Source organism: Eubalaena glacialis, chromosome 1 (assembly GCF_028564815.1).
Source record: "Eubalaena glacialis isolate mEubGla1 chromosome 1, mEubGla1.1.hap2.+ XY, whole genome shotgun sequence".
Lineage (NCBI taxonomy): Eukaryota > Metazoa > Chordata > Mammalia > Artiodactyla > Balaenidae > Eubalaena > Eubalaena glacialis.
Window position 1 is genome coordinate 196,056,097 of NC_083716.1, and position 21,954 is coordinate 196,078,050.

Here is a 21,954-nt window from a genome sequence, read left to right on the forward strand (position 1 = left end):
TGATCTCAGGTTCCTCCTTGGCCCTGGGCCTCTATTTCCTAGGGGTGTAATACAGGGCAGGCCTGCCAGACCCATATCTAGCTGGAAGTCTGATCTCTGTTGCCACCCTCTCTGTTACTATGGCAATAGGGTTTTGTCACTGAGCACCACCCCCTTGCCCCTGACTCACTTTAACAGTATAGTATCTTGTGACATACAGAGACTTACTTGGAGATGTATGCTGTATAATATGTCAAACCATGGACACGGAACTACAAAGGCTTGCATCATCAGTGAGTTAGTGGATTAACCAAGTAGGGGGCAGGCAGGAAGGAGCTGGATCAACAAGTGTACTGCGTATGATTGTTATCAAGATATAGTTTGGCCTAGATGACAAGATAAATGAGAACATCTTTGATAGGATAATTCAACTTCTTACATACCTTCATCTTTAAATATTGGATTTACTTCATTTTGAAGGTCTTTCATGAACAAAGAGTAGAAGGGCTGCTTGAGAAGGAAGGAGACATATAAAACAGAAGACTGAAAGAATTATTAGCTACTGGACTGGGAAACATTTGTTCCAACTTAGATCACAAACACAGAAGAAATCAGAATAGTGGCCAAATTATAAGGGAAAAGAAAATGGGGAAAAGAGGGCCCAAGAAACAACACTCACGTCAGGCTCCAAAAACAAGTTTCCAATGTTTTCATCTGAGGGGAAGGACACAGTAGCCAAGTTCCGTTCCATTCTTTACCACACTCACATGTGCCCAACCACTGAATCTTCTCCCTCAAGAACATCCAGGAGAGGGGCAGATGAGTGCCACCAGCATGACAAAGAACCTGCAGGGGGCAACTCTGGAAGCAGCAGATTAGCAGAGAGAAATGTGCCGATTCCTCATTTAAGAAAACTCACATAACCCCACACATGTGCTTCACTGCTCCCTTCCCAGTTCAGTGTCTTTTGAGTGCTAGTTATTACCTTTCAGTCACAGGCCTTTGACCTGACAGTTCTCCACTTTCCGTTGCCTTATCAGTTCTTTGCAAACTACCTATGGTTATTAGCACTTAAAGCACAATTTTGAAGGGGATAAAAATTTATCTTAGTCCCAAAGGAATCATTTGTGTCAAACTGTCTTATAAGTATTAAAAAGAGACATGTTGAACGAATGAAGTAGCATGACACTCATACATCCTACTCAGTATCACTGGCATTTTATGAGATGGGGGAACTATACTTTTGTAATTATATAGTTTGAGAAATCAAAAGTTAGAGTCAAATTATAAATAATGTCAAGGAACAGTAATTTAAAAACAAAGTTCTAACAAATAAATTGTTTGCTTAATCATAATGCCCCCATCCTGTATTTGTGTGAACAAACTGGACATGTCTTCCTTGGAGCAGTGGGCACAGGCTCAGATGTATTCCCTACATCTTACTTGGCAAAACTCAACTTTTGTTAGCAAATTCTCTTCACTGTAAGACTTAGCTATGAAATGGTATATTTTTTCCCAAATATTTTTGTGAAAACATTTTTCCTAACTGTTCAATAAAAGTCTAGTTGCAATTAACTAGTTATGAGTCCTTATTTAATTGAAGCAAGCAAATGCTTTTCACCATTGTGTGATTTCAAATTTTTTAACATAAAGGACTTAACGTTTTCTGCATTTCTAGCAAATACAAAGAAAATAAAAGTCCATTTATACAAGTATTTTCTTAGATCATTCACATCCACATTTAGAAGCTTTAAGAATATAAATGTAAACATGTTCATTATCATGGCATCTTTTTTCCAAATATGTTCCTAATTTTGGGGAGAAGAAAAATGCTTCATGTTAAGTATATTGAGAACAGAAAATTTAAAGCAATTCCTTCTGGACTGCAATTTCCTCATCTATGAGAAGGGTGCAGGAATATAATCTTTGATGTCTTTTTTGGTTCTGCCTGCTTTTCATTCTTTCACAAAACTAAAGTTTTCTTAGTTTCTGAGGGGTTTGGAATGAAGGAAAAATTGTACCAAGCTATAAAGTAAATCATAAGCTGATCTTTAATTTAAAAATGATTCTTACCTAGACATTAATGTTCCAAGTCTGGAACATCCACAGTTGTGTACCTTAAAAAAAACTTATTTTGTCAACAGTAGCAATTACTGAAGGTACTTCTATTTTGAACAAAAGTCCTCTTGTTTTCAAGTTCTTTCTCCTGATTTGAACTGTGTAAGAAGAAATTACTGTAATCACACAAAAGTCTGATGTAAATTGCAGAAGGCAGAGTGTCTCTATCTTAGAGATTAGAGTTTTCTAATGCCTCATTCTGCCAGATTAGCAAATACTCTAAACAACAAGAAATAATGCTTTTACTTTCCCCATAGGAAGGGATTCTGGTTAACTTCAGAAAAAGCCAAGGCTGAGTCGATAATACTGGAAAGACAACCTCATAATAACCTTTTCTCTTTGCCTGAGATTTCTATCATTATAAAAGGAATACTTCAGCTACAGAAACTCATAATTATTTTAAAATAGATTTATATATGGAGAAAATTCTATGAAGTGTTAACACAGTATCCAAAAAAATTTCAGAGTTTTTATTTTTTATAACCTATACATAAGTTTACTTAATCAACATTAAAAACCAAATACCCTAAGCCAAAACATAAAGTTCCCATTTCAATTAGATATACTAACTCAAGAATCTCTAAAGTCCTTCAAATTTTCCCATCTTTTAAAATAGGGCTGGCAAAATTTTTCTGAAAAGGACCAGACAATAAATATTTTAGGCTTTGCAGGCCTTACAATCTCTACTGCAACTACTCAAAGCAGCCACAGATGTAAACAGATGAGTAAAGCCATGTTCCAATAAAGTTTTATTTATGGACAATGATATTTGAATTTCATGTAATTTTCGCATGCCATGCAATATTGGTCTTTGATTTCTTTCTGCAACCATTTAAAAATGCAGAAACCATTCTTAGCTGAGGGATATATTAAAAAAAAAAAAAAAAAAGGCAGCAGGTTGGCTTTGGCCCATGTGCCATAGTTTGCCAACTCTGCTCCAAAATAATACTTTAAAAATTCAGTCTCTTCAAAATTTCAAATCATTACTTCCCAGAGATTTGAAGTGATTATTCAAAGCTTCATCAGTAACTTCTTTTAGATCAGCTGGTTTCCACTTCGGACTCTGGTCTTTATCTATTAAAACTGTCAAGTAAAGGCATAAGAAATGTTAGTATTCTCTTTATTACCAGATTTTAATTACTGACTTGACACAAATTACCTTGGACTAGGCATATTTTTCTATAGCACATCTTTTTCTGCAAAGTTGAAATTTTTGTATGTGTTCCTTTTTCTTTTTCCCCTTAAATTAAGCCCTCACAGAATTGGATGATGACCTCAACTGCTAAGCCTGATGTCTCTAGCTTGAATACAGTCTGCTGAACTAATCCAGTGGTTTAAGCCTTAGAACTCTTTTTTTTTCTTTTTCTAATAATATCATAAATGAAATCTCTCTTTAGCTCTTTATAAAAGAGCTAAAACCAGAGTTGGTGTGGTTTAAAGGGAAGGCAGGAGATGGGGGAGGGCCCAGATCTGTCTTCTAACCTCCTCCATATTGAACTGAGAGGAAAATTACTTGAGGTACAGGAAAAGGGACTTTATGCATAATTAAATGTGGATACAACTGTTTTGCTGAATCTTCTAGCTCACACTGAATTAAAATACCAGACCACCTTCAGGTTATCATGAGAAGCTCTGCTTCTCTTATTTCAGTGTAGTCATCATTTAGTGTAGCCACATAGTATCCCCACAGGATTTTAAGTATGAGGCAATCAATCCATAACCTCCGTTAAAAAGGGAGGAGAATGTCAGTTTCCTGGTTGTGATAGTATACTACAGTTATACAAATGTTACCATTTGGGAAACTGGGTGGAGGGTATGCAGGATCTCTCCATATTATTTTTTACACTGCATTTGAATCTACAATTATCTCAAAAAATTAAAAACCAAAAAGAAAGAGAATGGGGCTGTACCTAGTCTGGTTGTGGTAAGGAATTTCAGCCATGCTTAAAATGTACGTAATTCTTGTGGGGAATTAAAGTATTTAAACATAGAAAGTCTACAGTGAACCTAAAAAAATGAGTTAATCACTAAAAGGCAAAATAGTTAAAGAAGCAATCTGGGAACCAAAGGCAGTAGGCTGCCTCAGAAGGTAGAGGGAAGGGAGCTTTATGCATAATTAAATGTGGATACTGGAGGTTTTCAAGGTTTGGCTGCCTAACTATAGGACTCCAGTGTCAGATCAGTGGTGATACTGAACACTGATGTTATGATCCCTGCCAGTTTGAAAGTTTTACATTCCCTGGACAGAGTAAATAAAAACAATCCTGGAGCATTCTTTCTGCAAGAATCTCTTCCCTAAAAGCCCTGTGGGTCAATGCTATCTACCTCCTTGACAGTCCACTGAAGGTCAAATGGAAAGAGAATATTAATCAAATTTGCATGTTATTTAATTTCAAACTAACAAAATTTTTATTCTAGCATAGATAAAACAAGTTCTTGCCGTGTAGACAACTCAGGTTTTTCAGGTTTCATAAGGCACCCACTCAAATTCCAGTTGGTAGCTCTCTAGCTCTTCTGAGATAATCCTTTAAAAAATTTTTTTCTGTAAATTCTTCTAAAGGAAGAAGTTTATTCTAGATGTTAAAAGTAAGAATTTTTTACAGCCATTCCCCTAATTGATAGTTTATTTTATCTAATTTGGTAACATACTTTATAATTAGCAAATTGTAGCAAACATTTGGTTATGTAAGAACATCTTAACAGTTTTACCCAGAATAGATACTGCTTTCTGAATAAAGAGGTTATGCTGAAAGATGAGGTTACATACTTTCTCTTCATTAAAAAGTAGCTTCATAAGCACCTGGGCTATGAATCAGAACTTTGATGCTGCTTGGTTTCAGCTCTTTTTCCTTAAAATAATTGACAGTATATCTAAAAAACAATACCTTTCTTTTCTAAGTTTAAGAAGGGCTGCTATAACATATAATGAATGAATACTTTAGCAACATAATCCAAGTAGCACACAGGTCCTCCTAAAATCAGAGGTCTAAGCTCTGATCCACATGCAGCAAGAATTTGCAGGGAATTAGTAGGATGAATGCATGTTTTCCATAAAACATATAGCCATTTCCTCTGACTCAACTCCACGTGTCCTCTAAAAGGATTTGTTTCTTTCTTATACTATATCATGCCAGAAATGAAGAGAATTCTACCACAGTGACCAGTGCTTATTGAAGCTTACAGCTCAGAGAGCATAACCTTTTATTCAGATAAAGTATATCTAGAGTCTGTACTATATTAAAGTGATAAATAAAAACATAATAAAATTAGATATGTAAAATACATGCAGAGTGAAAGAACTCATTTTATACAACATAAATGACAGCTACTATTTATAGGCATATGGACTTATACATAAAAAGAAATGGTTGCAGATTTGCTAGGAACAAAAAAAATCAACTACTTCACTTGCTTTTTCTTAATATTCTTACTTTGAAGATGATAAGCAAAAATAGAAATTAATAATAGTAGTAGATGTTACTAATTATGCCATATGTTTTTTCCTCAATGTCAATGTTTAACTGCTAGGTTCAGGCAAAGAGGTGGATGATAGGGTCCAACATAGCTGGGATTTTGCCAAAAGCCAGGACAAAAAAAGAGGGGACTTCAGGCCTTTCTGCAAGAGAATAAACGTACCTTTCAAAGGCTTCAGCAGCAGAATGAATTTACAAACTCACGCTGCACTTAGCAGAGGGAGTCCATGTGACTGCAGGAGCAGGATTACCTCTTATATATACATTAGGAAGCGGTGGCCACATTATTGGATTTTTTAAACAATACTGGTTTCAAAGACTGGTCTTCCCTCATATGCCAGTTGGTAATATTTAAAAAAAAAAGAAAAAAACTTTGCAATTTTTATAAAAGTTTGATTTTCACTAATCAAACAACTATCATCTTTTTTTTTTTTTTTAACAGTATCTGCTCAAAAATCCTATTTCCATAATAGCCAGGAAGGAAACAACTGTCACTTACCTGCCCTAACACCTTCATGAAAGTCATGGCCTCTCTGAAAGAAAATCAAGATTAAATGCGGAATTTCTGGGCATCTTCATTCCTGATCATCTCCTCTCCTCCACCCACTTTAGCCCCCACTCCGTGGCCACACCCTGAGCCACGACATTCAGAGACTGGACCACCTCTGAGAACCCACTCTCTGATCACCTCCTCCTATTCTTATTTGCTCAGATATCTCCACTGCTACAAATCCCTGATTTAACTGAGCTCCACTGACCTACGCGACTTTCTCACCATTTGTTCTGGCTTCACTCTGCTCTTCATCCAGCCCAGTTTCCCCAGTTCATTAATGCGGTCATTTTTTTTTCTTGAAAATGCCCTTATCTCCCTCAAGCCTTTCCCCCCGCCCTTTATTCTATCTTGGCAAAATCTCAGCACCAGCTGAACCCTACTATTTACCTCTGCCTGTGTTCGAGCAGCTAAAATCTTACTGCAGAAAAATCATACAACTGTGACTGGCTTCGTTTAAAATTCATGATCACAGATCTCAAACAGGCATGGAAAACTGCCTCACAATCCATGTTCTCTCCCCCACTGCAAGATAATGACTTCAACTGTCTTCTGCCCCCTCAACCTCTTCCCCTAGCAAGTTCTACTCTTTACACTATATTCTCAGCTAATGAGTTAACCTTCTACTTTATTTTAAAAAAAAGAAACGCCCTAAGACAGAACATTCTCTTCTTCCCACTAAAACATCTGCAGCCCAACTACAGCCATCTGCACATGCCTTCCCTTTCCCGTCTAAGGAGGAAGGGACCCACCCCTGCCAAAGGCCAATCCTCCCCTGCCTTCCCATTCATATGCCCTCTTCTCAAGGACTAAGCCTGAGAAGGTCACCTGTCTCTCTTTTCCTGGCATCATCAATGTAGGCAGTATAACTTAGTGGTTGAGTGCATGCAGTTCAAATGTCTGGGTTCACCTCCTGGCTCTACTACACAGTAACTATGTGACCTTGGGCTAGTAATTTCTCTAACTCCCAGTTTCCTTATATGAAATGGTAATATCAACACATCCATCCTAAGATTATCTTAATCCACATTCCAGCACAGCGTCTGACACATAGTAAGTGTTCAGTAAATGTTAACTATTATTAGTATCATCAACATAATCCTTTTTCCCTATTGGCTCATTCCCAATCATTTACAAACATATTCTAGTATCTTCCAAAGGAAATCTCACTTGATTCCACAGTCCCAGCTTCTACCCTATTTCTGTTTCAAGAAGAAAGGGTTGTGAACACAGTCTTCAATTCTTCACATCCCATTTACTCACTTCCCCTCCAGCTTACCACAGTGCAACTTCTGCCTCAACACACCCCTGAGATGGCTTGCCAAAATCATCTGTAACTTCAGTATTGCCAAACGCAAAGCATGCCTTTATCCTCGTCTACTAGAGGCTTTGGCAGTGTTCCCTCCTCCTTGAAACACTCCTCTCCTGCTTTCATGACACCACGCTCTCCTGGTTCTCCCACCTCTGTCCATTTTCTCTTCCACTGCTCATTTTCCTTCTATATGATCTTATCCACTCTAAACTCAACACATCAGTGCCTGAGTGATCAATTCTGTTAAAAATAACATCCTGTCCCTCCTCTGCTCAAAAAACATCCAGTGCCTTCCCATTTTACTCAGAACAAAAGCCAAAGTCTTATAAAGACCTCCACGGCCACGTATGCTCTGCACAGCCCTTCCCTACGTTGTCCGCTCTGACCTCCTTTCTCTCTCACTCACCGAACACCCCTGCCCCACTCCATCAGCAAGGCCCCCCTGCAGTTCCTAGAACAGGAAGGCCACCCCTGACCTCAGAGCTCTGTACTTCAGGTGCCCTCCAGATAGGTGCATGGCTCGCTCCCACACTTCTTTCAGGTTTTCACTCAAAGAACATCATCTCAGTGAGGTCTTCTCTGGTCTTCCTGTCTACAAGTTCAACTCCTACTCCCCTGTATTCCATACCCTCCTTCCCGATTTCCTTTTGCTCCTTAGCACCTGTAATAATATACTACACATTTTACAAATTTATCTGTTTATAGTCTATCTCCCCCACTATAAAGTAAGTTCCAGGAGGGCAGGGATGTCTCTGTTTTGTTTACCTATATATTAGTGCCTAGCACATGGTAAGCACTCTTATTTGTTAAGTAAATAAATAAATCTCCAAAGTTTTCTTTTTTTTAATTGGCGTTAATGTCTCTCAGACTTAAATCTCTAACCCACACCTCTAAGCTCCAACTCCTAAATGTGTTCTTTCCTTCATATCCATCAAGGCCTATAAAGTCTATCTCCTATATTTGTCTTAAATCCATTTACTTCTCTCCACTGCCACTCTAGTCTAAGCCACTACTATTCTGCACCTGGATTACTGCAGTAAACTCATATCTGATCTCTACATCCACTCTGAACCCCCTCCCCAACCCCACCATCATTCAGTAGCAATAATTAACTTCCTAAAACCAAATCACTCCCTGCTGAAACCCACGAGGCTTTTCAACATTCTCATTTCTCACCCTTCAGGTCACAGATGAGCTGACATCTCAAAGATGTCTTCCTGGACCTACTTATTTAAAGGTTTCCCTTTGCTTCCCCCATTCTCTCTTGTCCTCACATCATTCTATCACCAACCCTGTATGTTTCCTCTAGAGCACTTACCACAATTTGTAATTATTTTACTTATTTTGTTTACTTGTTCTTTATAGTCTCAGGAGGCTATAAATTCCATGAGAACAAGGACATACAACAGCATAATACTTAGCACAGTGCCTGGCACATAGCTAAACATATTTGCCGAGAGAATGAAGGAAGGAGGGACTCAATCAATCCAGGCAGGACACTAAATGTACAGTGAAAAACAGGGACTGGGTGAGGTGTACCGGGTAGGGGTCAGGAGCGTGACCATCTGGTTTCACACGCCATGTCTCTGCCACTTAACAGCTGCACCACCTTAGGCAGGTTACTTTACTTTTCTACGCCACTGTTTCCTCATCTGTAAAGTGGAAACAATAATCGTACCTGCCTTCTACAGACAGTGTAATATTTAACTGAGAGAATGCACATAAAGTGCCTAGCATAGTGCCTACTCATAATACACAAAAGACCTCAGCTGCCATTTACATCCTATGGAGTGACCTCAATATATGACTAATAGAGCTTAATTTATGGTTGGATGAACTATTTTGAATATCTTCACTATTTCAGGACATCGAAGACCATTAGGTATGTCTGCTTTCTAGTTATTAAACATAAGATTTCCTTTAGGCCATGAGTGTATTAATCTAAGGGTCCTCTACACATAACACAAAAGAGATAATTCTGCTTTAAAAGAGTTTATCTGGGGACTCCCCTGGTGGTCCACTGGGTAAGACTCCGCGCTCCCAATGCAGGGGGCCTGTGTTTGATCCCTGGCGAGGGAACTAGATCCCACATGCATGCTGCAACTAAAGAGTTTGCATGCCACAACTGAGAGTCCACATGCTGCAACTAATAAGTCCACATGCCTCAACTAAAAGATCCCACATGCCGCAACAAAGATCCTGTGTGCCGCAACAAAGACCCGGCACAGCCTAAATAAATAAATAAATAAATAATATATATTTTTTAAAGAGTTTATCTGGAAGAATAAATCACTATGACTCTGAAATATTTCATGAAGTCAATAATATTCTATGTGATTATTGCCTATTTTAAGTGTATCTATAATGGTATTTTCAATGCTAATCTATTAATTAAAACATATAATAGACTAATAACTTCCCTTTGTGCATTTAGACTTAGAGAATTTATGCTTCTTGCCCAAGGTCAGAGACTATGCCTGAAAAATGGTTAAAATTTCTATTCTGAATTTCACATGAGGTTAGAGGCCTTCTTACAATTACATGCAAAGGTAACTGCTGTTTCATAAAGGCTTAACAATCTGTGAGCAATATTCCCCCGTGCCTTAAGCTAACTGGCCTGTTGTATTTTCACAGAGTAGATTTATAGATAGTTTCAATTTTCTTGTTTATAAATTTTCTATATTTTACATGTTCTACAATGAACATATATGACTTTCATAACCAGAAAATGACAATACTTTAAAGAAAAATTCTTACCATACAAGCTTGACTCAGCCGATATTCCATAGTTAATACTTCCTGCAAGGTCTTGGAAGACCCCTCCATGAGTTGCCTTAGTGTGATCTTTAGGGATGTTGGAGACATTTTATTAATTACCTATTAGAGAAAAAATTTACTAGTTTTAGCCCAATAGTTCCTTTACTGCTTATAATAAACTAGCTGAGTTTTGATATAAATCATATTAAAATTTGCTCCTTAACAATACTTTCATACAACAAAGGCTCATAAAAATAAGATTATGCCTTAGCCTAATCCTGCCAAAGCGCCAAACAAAAATTTCTAATCCGGTACAACAAAACAGATCATTCTACAAGTGGAATAAATTCTATACCCATAACTGAAGTAATAAAGTACATCTACATTTTGTAGCCTGCCTGACATAAATTATCATCTCAACTACGTAATAAGCAAGCAGTGATTATGCCTAAATAAAACTAATACACATCTCACAAAGCACTAATGTATCAGAGGACAGACATTTCACTTTAAAATATAAAGAAAGTGAAGGAGGAGAAATACAGTAGCTCCTCCTTCCCACTTTGTGACTCTAGAGAAGTGTCTTAACTGAACTATAGTTTTCACCTAAAAATAAATCCACTTACCTTGGAAGTAAAGAGACAATAATTCAAGGTATTGTGACGTGGTCTTCTCTAGTACTTAAATATTTGATAAAATAAGAAATATAGGCCTCACTCCTTGGCTACAATGCTATGGCACTTCCTTCTGAATTTAAAGATGCTATTACTGATATTCCAATACATGTGTATGGCTGTGAATACAACAGCTGATGCAGGAGGTCCCATTACATGCGTATAAATCTGAGGCTTGCCCTTTCCTTTATAATTGCAATATATAGTTTTCAGGCATGTTGTTGAGCGACTGTCTCAAAGGTATGAATTTCACTTTTTGAGTTCAAAGAACTCTCCACATCAAGATTCCAGGTTCTTTGTATCATCCTCAAGTCTGCAACAGATTCAGAGAACAGACTGAGTGGGTAGGGCAATATCTTACCAAGCAGTTGCCAGAGCTTAAATAGATGACTACTGTACAGGAAAAGTTGAGGGAAGATTAGTACCCTACCTACAGCCACAATGCTGAAGAGAAGATGAGAAGGAGAGAGAAACAATTAAGTCTTTCATGACTCTAGTTCATATTCGCAGGAACTCATTCTTCTGCCCTCAGCGCTGTATGGACATGATCCCATTCAACGCCCTGAAAGCGATCCTACTCCATGTTCTCACCTTTCTGGTTGCAGGCCACAAGGATGATGGCACCCCTGCAGCCATCTGCATACTGTGCTGGGGGCCCATCCTTTCCATAGGCAAGTAGGTAATGGGTCCATTTTATTGCCAAACCCAGTAGTTTTCTCTGGTCAGAGCAATGCTCATGTTATCACAATGAAGACCTAGAAGAACTTCATTCACAATGCTAAAAGGTGTACTTAAGGGAGGGACACAGCTACCTTCTATCTTTTCTAGTCTGCAAAAACAATGAAGCTACAATTCCCTTTCCAACAGGGCTGCGGTGTGCAAGCTCACAATTATGTACCTCACTCAGTACTATTGTTATGATTAACTGCCTATGTCCTCAATTCTTAGTTTGGTACTTTATGTGCCATCTAGACACAAAACTCTGTCTCTTGCTATACTTCCTCACCTGGCTACCAATTAATTTCATAAGAAAGGCCACTTAAGGTCCCCAGTTGTCTGTGCTTGTGCCATATACACAAACTAGAAAAAAGAATGGGAAGAAAATTTCATTAAAAAAGCTCCACTGGTTCGGACGTTTCATGAAATATTAAAAGATGTTTTCATAAGACTATAATAGAAGAAGAAACTGTAGTCTCCAACCACTCAATATGCTGGCACTTCAGCACAGAGGCTAAGGTTTTGGACTCTAGAGTGAGACAGCTCTGAGGTGGAATCTCAGCTCCACTACCTCCTACATGATTGACCTTAGTTTCCTCATCTGTGAAATGAAGATAATAAATATTACCCACCTCATAAATGGCATGGCAATACAGGATAGTGCAATGTGTCAGAAAGCAAGCAAATCAGGGAAGGGAAGGAACATTTATTGAGCACATTTTCCTTAGCTCTCAGGCAAGTACGTTCACACATATGCACATTTTACAAATGAGGAATCCAGACTCATGAATTTGTCCAAGTCACACAGAGCAGGAATCCAAACCTAAGCCAGCCAACTCCAAAGCCTACCTCCTCATACTATATGAGGCTATAAAAGTAGTCAAGAAGGTCAAAGGCTGAAGAAACATCAAAAAGAACAAAGATGGAGGAGAGGACATTGTGTCAGGTGAAGAAGTGAATAAAAACTTGTTTGTGGGGACTTCCCTGGTGGCGCAGTGGTTAAGAATCTTCCTGCCAATGCAGGGGACATGGGTTTGAGCCCTGGTCTGGGAAGATCCCACATGCCGTGGAGCAACTAAGCCTGTGCGCCACAACTGCTGAGCCTGCACTCTAGAGCCCGCGAGCCACAACTACTGAAGCCCACGAGCCACAACTATTGAAGTCCAAGCACCTAGAGCCCGTGCTCCGCAACAAGGGAAGCCACTGCAACAAAGAGGAGCTCCCACTCTCAGCAACTAGAGAAAGCCCACGCAGCAACGAAGACCCAATGCAGCCAAAAATAAATAAAAAATAAATAAATTTATTTTTTAAAAAAACTTGTTCGTGTAATTTCAATGGCAAAGAGGAAGACAAAGTCAGGAGAGTAGCCTGAGGAAAAACAGAGTCAAGGGAAGGCATTTTTGTAAGGGTAGGAAAGCTTTGAAAATGATAGAAGAAAATATGCCACTAACTCAAGAAGGTAAAATTGAAGATACTGAAAGAGGGAGATGGCTGATGCAATTAGTTCCTAGAGGAGGCAGAAAAGGATGAAATAAGACCACAGATGGGGATGTTTCCCTTGACAAGGAAGTGGGACATATTAGAGCAGCGGTCCCCAACCTTTTCGGCAGCAGGGACTGGTTTCGTGGAAGACAATTTTTCCACGACGGGGTGGGGGGGATGTTCAGGCGGTAATGCCAGGGATGGGGAGCGGCAGATGAAGCTTCACTCGCTTGCCCGCCGCTCACCTCCTGCTGTGCAGCCCGGTTCCTAACAGGCCAAGGACTGGTACCGGTCTGCAGCCCGGGGCTTGGGGACCCCCGTGTTAGAGGAATCAAAGAAGGGATGATGGAAGAGCATTAAAGGAGCTAACATAGCTTCATTCATTGTAAAGGGAACACAGACTGTTTTGGAAATTTTGATTAATGATTAGGACTTGGATCTTTAGCTAAGCCAGAAATGTGTATGGATACAGCCCTGCGCCCACCCATACAACTAACTGAGTGGACACACTTCTGCTTATTAGAGGAGCACTGGTCAGTGTTCTAACCAATTTATCTGACCCTTTAAAGATTAGTTGTCTCCTGTATATCAAATAGCCAACTTCTTTTTTCCTTTATTTTTATCAAATGATTCACATTCTCACCTCAATTCAACAATATTACTGAGCATTTATTATGCATTAGACACTTCAGGGGAGACAATAATCAACAGCACACGGTCCTTGCACTCAAAGCATTATGAGCACTATAATCACTGCCTTTTGGGTAAGAATCCTAGGAACCCTTCTTTTGGTTCAGTTTTATTTATTAAGTCCTAGGAAATTTACCACAAAAGGAAAACCCAGGATAATGCCTCTGACCCTCTCCTCAGGAGTCTACCAGAACACTCAATAATATACAGTCTGACATGAATTATCAAGAGAAAAACAGTATTCAACAAGCCTACTGATTACAATTAGAAAATTTCTACCAAGTAGGACTCAAAGTTGACTCAAGGGCTATAACAACTATTTCTCTGATTCACTAAGGGATCTTAGAAAATGATCTCTGGAGTTCTTTCCTTTATAAAAAAGGATATCATGTATAACATTCTTTAAAAGTCTAGGCTCTGCCAGTTTTAATCTCAAAAGAAGGAACACTAACAGGAATTCAAGTAAATTTAGATCATTTTACTTTTTAAAAATGCATTAAAAAATAGAGCTGATACTGACTTACATTGCATACCGGGTAAAGACAATGAACAGGACATGAGAGCTTAAGAAGCTAATTAAAGGCAACAAATTAGCTTATTCTTCATCTAACTCAAAAGAATACATAAAGGTATAGGAAAAATAAAAATGGGTGTAATTTTGCTCTCCTCTGAAAAATGGCTACAGCATATTTCCAATCTATTAATATATTATGAGATGAACTTTCTAATCATTCCATTAAAAAACCAAATTCACTACTTGCAAAAACTTTCGTTGAACCGTTAAAAATGCCATCAAGATAAAAGTTTAAGTAAGCCACAGACAGTAACCACTTAAGAAGTGTTCAATGTACATTATAGAGGTTAGAGGAGAAGGATAAATCATTTGCTCATATTATACTATAGAAAATTATTTAATTTGAATAGCTGATACTTTAAAATACTTGCAAGGCACAAGAGAAATAAATCAGTGCAAAACAGGTCAAAACAAATTATTTGAAAGCGTATAGAAAACATTTTGAGTAGAAACAATGTTTTCTACGAGGGCAAATGACACTTAGAAAATAAAAAACTAAGGAATACTATAATTAGAAACACTTTATACAGTTGGATTTTTAACTTAAGAAAAATCTAAAATAGTATATCCAATCACTTTTTTAAAAGGCCATAAGAACATAAACATAGTTAAAACAACAGATCTCAAAACCCCAAAATAACAAACTCCTGTTCTACATTATAGTTGGTTAATGTAAAGAGTTTGTAATGAAATCTCTCATTTATGGATCGTTATGGATCTGCCCCAAATCTTCAGGACACCTTCTCCACATTTTGAACAGAAAATTTCTGTTCAATAAATGCCACCATTAAGAGAGAAAAAAAGGCAAGTAACAGATAGGAGGAAGATATATGCAGTACATGTACTGGATAAAGGACTTAATTAGCAGAAGATAGAAATAATTCCTACAAATTAATAATAAAAAAGATTTAACAGGCACTTTGCAAGGAAGGATACCACAGCCAATAAAGATATGAATTGATGCTCAACCCCATTAGTCATCATGGATGCAAATTAAAACCACTATGCAATGCTATTTTACATACACCAGAATGACAAATATGAAAAAGACAAATAATATCAAGTGTTGGTGAGAATGTAGAGCAACTTAGTATCCAATGTAAATTGGTACAACCATATTGGAAAACTTTTTGACAGTAACTACTAAGATAAATGTACATGCTTTAAATTAAACAGAGGCCATCTAACTGAGGTGCCCTTAATGCTTTAGTAGACTGTAAGCAAACCAAAATCTAAGCCTGTAATGCCTCAAGGTTAAAAATCGAAACCTAAGGACAGCCAATCATAAATAGCCAATTAGCCTTTCCCAAATAAAGCAACTGCTTAAGCTACAGCCAATCAATATTTCCTTGCTTTGCTTCCACCTCCTCTGCATAAAAGGCTTCCCCTAAGCTCGTATCAGTAGAGCTTTTCTTACCACTTCTGGTTTGGTGCTGCCTGATTTAGATTAATTTTTGCTCAAAAAAACTATCAAAATTCTTAATATGCTTTAGTGTATCTTTTAACAACATGTGATGACTTTGCAGTACTACTCCTGGGTATATACAGAAATGCAGGGGCTTCCCTGGTGGCGCAGTGGTTGAGAATCTGCCTGCTAATGCAGGGGACACGGGTTCGAGCCCTGGTCTGGGAAGATCCCACATGCCGCGGGGCAACTGGACCCGTGAGCCACGACTACTGAGCCTGCGCGTCTGGAGCCTGTGCTCCGCAAAAAGAGAGGCCGCGATAGTGAGAGGCCCGCGCACCGCGATGAAGAGTGGCCCCCGCTTGCCGCAACTAGAGAAAGCCCTCGCACAGAAACGAAGACCCAACACAGCCAAAAATAATAAATAAATAAATAAATAAATACCACTTCTGTGCAACGACTCCATTTCTTAAAAAAAAAAAAAAAAAATGCATATCTTTGTTAACAAAAGACACAGACAAAATTGTTCATAGCAGCATTATTTCTAATAGTAAAAACCTACAAACAACCCCAAATGTCCACGAACAGTAGAAATAAATAAATAAAATGTGATATATCACACAATGGAATAACTTAAAGCAATGAAAACAAACCACTGCTACATACAACACTGGTGAACCTCACAAATACAATGCTAAGCAAAAGATAGAAAACTATATGATTTTATATATAACTCAAAAACAAAATCTATAGTGTTAAAAATCAGTATATGGTTAGCCTAGGGAGAGGTAGTGACAGGGATGGGACTCAATAAGACATATCGAGTGCCTAATTTATTCTGGGTGTTCGTTATGTTTATGTTGTAAAAATTTTTCAGCTATACATTATAACTTTCCTGTACTTCAAAAAAAATGAATCCTTAAAATAGATACACACTCAGAAAAAATTCACTGAATTCAAGCTCTTTAATTTAACATAAGGCTCCTCACAGTCTGGTTCCAATCATCTTTTTGGCTGTATTTTCTGACACTTTACTCCTTGTTCCCAGCTCTGCATTCTTCTAACATTTGTCCTTTGAGTATGTGCTTTGTTCTGTCTGATATACCCTTTGCCACTTGACAACTCATTCCCATCTTTTATTCTCTGCTCAGAGGTCTCCTCTGTGAAGCCTTTAAGACTCCTTCCACCATTTTCTGGACACCCACAATAATTTGTGCAAGCCTCTAGCTTAGTAGCACTTAACTGTATTTTGTTTATGTGTCTTTTCCACTGGATTGTGAACTCCCTCTGAGAACAGGTACTGGATTTTCATTTTTGAAACTCAGTGGCAGCACAGCACCTTACCCATTCATTCATCATACCTACCATGTGAAACGTTCTGTGACAGGTGTCTGGAAATACAGGAGTAAGCAAACTTCTCAGCAGCTTATAGTCTGCTATAGACGGCACTCAATAAAGCAAAAAGACAGGAGCAGTAGAGAGAAAAGGACACACAATGGGGACAGGGACAAGCAGGTAGAGGTCTTTACGGAATAACACTGTCACTTTTATGGTGTTCAACACTAAATATCTGAAGCTTTCTTGTGCTGTTTTAAGGCTTAAAAGGGAAATATTTCTTAGCATTTGTCCTTGGGATTGAATGAAATTAAGTAGAAGGTAGAATTTAAGCCACAGTAAGTCACATCATCTGTTATTTTAAAACCAAGCGGCATAAGCCCCTGTTATATCCTGTTTGTTAAACAGGTCTTTGATTTTTTTAACTAGTTTATATCAACGGTAGTTAAGAGTAATGTTTTGCTATGAATTGTGAATATTTTTCTAAATAATCATCTTATACATTATGTACTTCTATCTATAAATCTTTTCCAGAAATGTTCAGATTGACCCAAAAAACAATAGAAACACAAAATACCTAAACGAGTTGGTCTACTTCACCGAATACTGCAGCTTCACAGACATATTTTTATTTTTAAATATTTTTTCACCATTCTGGAGGGTCATATTGTTTTAAAGAAATGGGCACTAATATTTCTTTCCTCTTATAAAAGGCTTAGAACCAGTCCAAGAAGAGTGCTTTTTGCAACCTTAAGATTTTTCCGGTAATTTCTTAAAAGCATTAACAATTAAAAAAAAATGAAAAGACAGTATCTAAAGATGCAGGTACTCCTGTTTGATGATATCCTAAATGCTCATGATAGCACTTAAGGGTCACTAAGCTTCATCAGTGGACTGGAAACTGTTTTCTCTTCCTGTCTACATAAATTGATGCATTTTCCCCCTTAAGGTTTATTGTACTCTTTCCCAAAGGAAAAATGCATCCATCGACACTGCCATTCAGTTACTCTTATTAATAGCAATTAACTGCACAGTGTAATAGGTACCTTCAGCAAATATAATGCCCACTTCTATAGGTCAAACTGTTTTTTAAACATAATCTGGCATATCATTTTATATTTTAAATAATTAGCCTTACTGAGATGTAATTTACATATGATAAAATTCACTCATTTTAAGTGCATAGGTCCATAAATTTTGATAGATGTATACAGTTGTACAAGATATAGAACATTTCCATCACCCCAAAGAGTTCTACTTCCCTCAGTTCTATCCCCGGGCAGTTGATTTGTTTTCTGGGCCTACAGTTTTGCCTTTTCCAGAATTTCATAAAAATAAAATCACACAGTAGGTAGTCCTTGGGTCTGCCTTCTTTCACTTGGCGTAATGCTTCTGAGATTCATCCAGGCTGTTTAATGTATCAGCTCATCCCTTCTTATAGTTGAGTATAATATTCCACTGTATGAATATATCACAATCTGTTTACTCATTCAATACTTAATAGGGATTGGATTGTTTCCAGTTTGGGGCTATTATAAAGTTACTATGAACATGTGAGGACAAGCACCTGTGTGGACAAAAGTTTACACTGTTCTTGGGTAAATCCCTAGAAGTGGGATTGTTGGATCTTACAGTAAGTGTACATTTAACTTTATAAGAAACTGCCAAACTGCTTTCCTGCCAGCAATATGCAAGTTGTAAGTGCTCCACATCTTTACCAACACTTGGTGTTGGTACTGTCAACCTTTTCAATCTTAGCCACTCTAATGGATGCAGAGCAACATCTCACTGTGGCTTTAATTTGCCTTTTCCTAAAGATTAAAGATCTTGAGCATTTTTTCATGTGCTTCCTGGCCATTCATGTATCTTCTTCGGTGACATGTCTAGATTTCCCATTTTTAGTTGTGCTGTTTACATTCTTATATTGTATATGTGGTGGATTAAAGTCCTGTTATCAGATACACGTTTTACAAATACTTCCTCCCAAGCTGTTGCTTCCTCATTTTCCTGATAGTGTCTTTCAAAGAGGAAAAGTGTTTAATTATAATAAAGATTTATCAATTTTTTTCTTCTGCAGTTCCAGCTTTTTGCATTAAAAAGAAAATCTTAGCTAGCCCAAGGTCACCAAGATTTTCTCCTATGTTTTCCTTTAGAGTGGTATAGTTTCAGTGCTTACATTTAAGTTCATAATACATTTTGAATTGCATATAGTGTGAAGGAGCTCAAAGCATGTCACCCCAAGATACGTCATGTTGTCATATTGATTATTTTGAGTTAAAGGCACCTGGGAAACAATAGGTGTAAGAAGGGCACTCTGACCCTCCTTTTCTTCCTGAAAGCAGGAGATACAACCCCCATGTGAAAGGTACCCTCCCTGTGTCAGGAGGAAGCAAGCCATTCTGATCACCAGAGATAGGGAATTTGGGGCCAAGAAATCTGTACAAACGAACCTTCTTAAATTAACCCTTATCTTCCTAGTTACTTCTTCACCATTTACTACTCCTAGCCAAAAGTTATTTGTCTTGTCAATTCTTCACAAATTTATTGTTTCTTTGTCTAAAAGGTATACAAGCTTCCTGCTCTGGTCATTCCTCAGGTCTTCATTCTCTTGTACAGACACCCATGTACATGTTAAAATTTAAGAAAATTTGTATACTCTTCTCCTGTTAATCTGTCTTATGTCAGTTTGATTCTTAGGCCCAGCCAGAGAACCTAAGAGGATAGAGAATTTTTTCCTCCCCTACAAGGGCAAGGTAAGAGTCAATAACTTTTTTTTTTTCCCTTGCATATGGATATCCAATTGTTCCAGAACCATTTGTTGAAAAGACTATCTTTTCCCCACTGAATTACCTTGGGAGTTCAGAGCAAGTATTACTCTAGTATTAATTTACGCCCACTACTAAAGTGTAAATCTTCTGGCTGATGGGAATATGAACACTTCCCAGACCTGTGTGAGACTTGCTAACTGTTCAGACTATTGCTTTCCTGTGACTCTTTCCCTGCTCTTGTGGAGTTTTACCCATAACACGTACAGATCAATATTCTGGAAACTCCTGAAGGAAGTAAGCTGAGTCAATCTTAGGGCTCTCTTGTTTGTTTCCCTTCTCTCAGGAATCACATGTGCTGCCTGCATTGTCCAATGTCTACAAATACTTGTTTCATACGTTTTGTCCAGTTTTCTAGTTGTTTACAGCAGAACAATTCCTGTAGCAATTTTCTTGAATATCGGTCACTTTATTTTTAAATAGTACAGTATACAGGTAATTCTCAAAGCTTACAGAAAGATTAGTAATCTTTTAAGTTTAATTTCTCGTTTTAATACTTTGCTGCTCCTCTTTCTTAAAATCTATGCCCTGGTTATCTTTCTTAGTTTTCCTATTTTCCCTCCAATTTTTCAGTGCATGAATTCTTTATAGAGGCCTGTCATATGTCATGTTATGACATATGTCAGAAGTATGTTAACTTCTTCAAGTAAAAACTGAGTTTCATTTACTCTTCATGAAATGAGCATTTTAAAATAAAAAAAATACATAAATCTCACATTAGTGATTAGAAAGAAGAAATCCCAAAAAATCTAATAAGAGTTTTCTAGTACTGGAAAAGGAAAGTATACGCCCTCACTCTAAGCCTTTAACACAGCAGGATATCCTACATCAATAACAAGAAAACACCTAAAAGACAAGTCAAAAGCAACACTGGTTTCCCTGGCCATTTGCTCAGGACCACCTTCCTGGACACTAATTTGACTCACTGCTCTCTGCTCTTGTTTCTCTGCCTCTCTTCGCCGTGGACTTCATTCCCCAGCCCTCCTAAGGACTGGTGACCCACTTAAATTCCTTCCTTGGATTAGTATCCTTGCTGAGAGTTGAGGCAAGGGAGGTCGTCTCAACTGCTTCTAGCCATTATTCCTTTGATTACTGACATCACTTGTAATTCTGGAAAAGAAATACTTCTCTCATTGGCCCTGAAGAACCTTCTTTACTTTGGCAAGCTTGCTAAGTCTCATTACCAGAAAAGGGAGATTGAAACAGGAGAGCACTTCCTACAAGTCAACAACAACAACAAAAAAAAAACCCAATTAAAAAATGAGCAAAGAACTTAAACATATCTCCAAAGAAAATACAAATGGCCAATCAGCATATGCAAAGATGTTTAATATCACCAACCATTAGGGAAATGCAAATTAAAACCACAATGAGGGAATTCCCTGGTGGTCCAGTGGTTAGGACTCCACGCTTTCACCGCCAAGGGCACAGGTTCAATCTCTGGTAAGGGAACTAAGATCCCGCAAGCCGCGCGGCCAAAAAACAAAAACAAAAAAAAACCCACAATAAGCTATCACCCCCCAGCCATTAGGATGGCTATTTTTTTTAAAAAAAAAGACAGAAAATAACAAGTGTTGGCAAGGATGCAGAAAAACTGGAACCTCTGTGCACTGCTGTCGGTGGGAACATAAAATGGTGCAACTGCTATGGAAAAGAGTGTGGAAGTCCTCAACACATTAAAAATAGAATTACCATGTGATGCAGCAATTCCACTTCTGAGTATGTATTCAAAGAACTAAAAGCAGATATTTGTAAACCCATGTTCATAGCAGCAATATTAACAAGACCTAAAAGGTAGAAGCAACCCAAATGCCCATCAACAGATGGATGGATAAATAAAATGTGGCATAAACGTACAATGGAATATTATTGAGCCTTAAAAAAGGAATGAAATTCTGGTACCTGCTACAACATGGGTGAAACCTGAAATGTCATGGTTAAGTGAAATAAGCTAGTCACAATAGGAAAAATGCTGTATGGTTCCACTTATGCAAGCTGTCCATTGTATTCAAATCCACAAAAAAGGAAAGCAGAATGGTGGTTGCCAGAGACTGGGAGGAGAA

General features: G+C 37.9%; 1 protein-coding gene across 2 annotated transcripts in view; it reads right to left on the minus strand.

The window, feature by feature from the left end:
• Nucleotides 1-2,626: 2,626 nt before the first annotated feature.
• Nucleotides 2,627-21,954, minus strand: part of HIBCH (3-hydroxyisobutyryl-CoA hydrolase) — a 97,908-nt gene continuing 78,580 nt past the window's right edge. Inside the window, exons 12-14 of one of the 2 annotated variants that reach the window (XM_061203331.1) lie at nt 10,190-10,309; nt 6,070-6,103; nt 2,627-3,180 (exon numbers count right to left, since the gene is read on the minus strand). In XM_061203331.1, coding sequence (XP_061059314.1) covers nt 3,065-3,180; nt 6,070-6,103; nt 10,190-10,309 — 270 coding nt within the window. In that variant the 3' untranslated portion in view covers nt 2,627-3,064. The remainder of the gene's footprint in view (nt 3,181-6,069; nt 6,104-10,189; nt 10,310-21,954) is intronic. The other variant, XM_061203337.1, reaches the window with a different exon arrangement.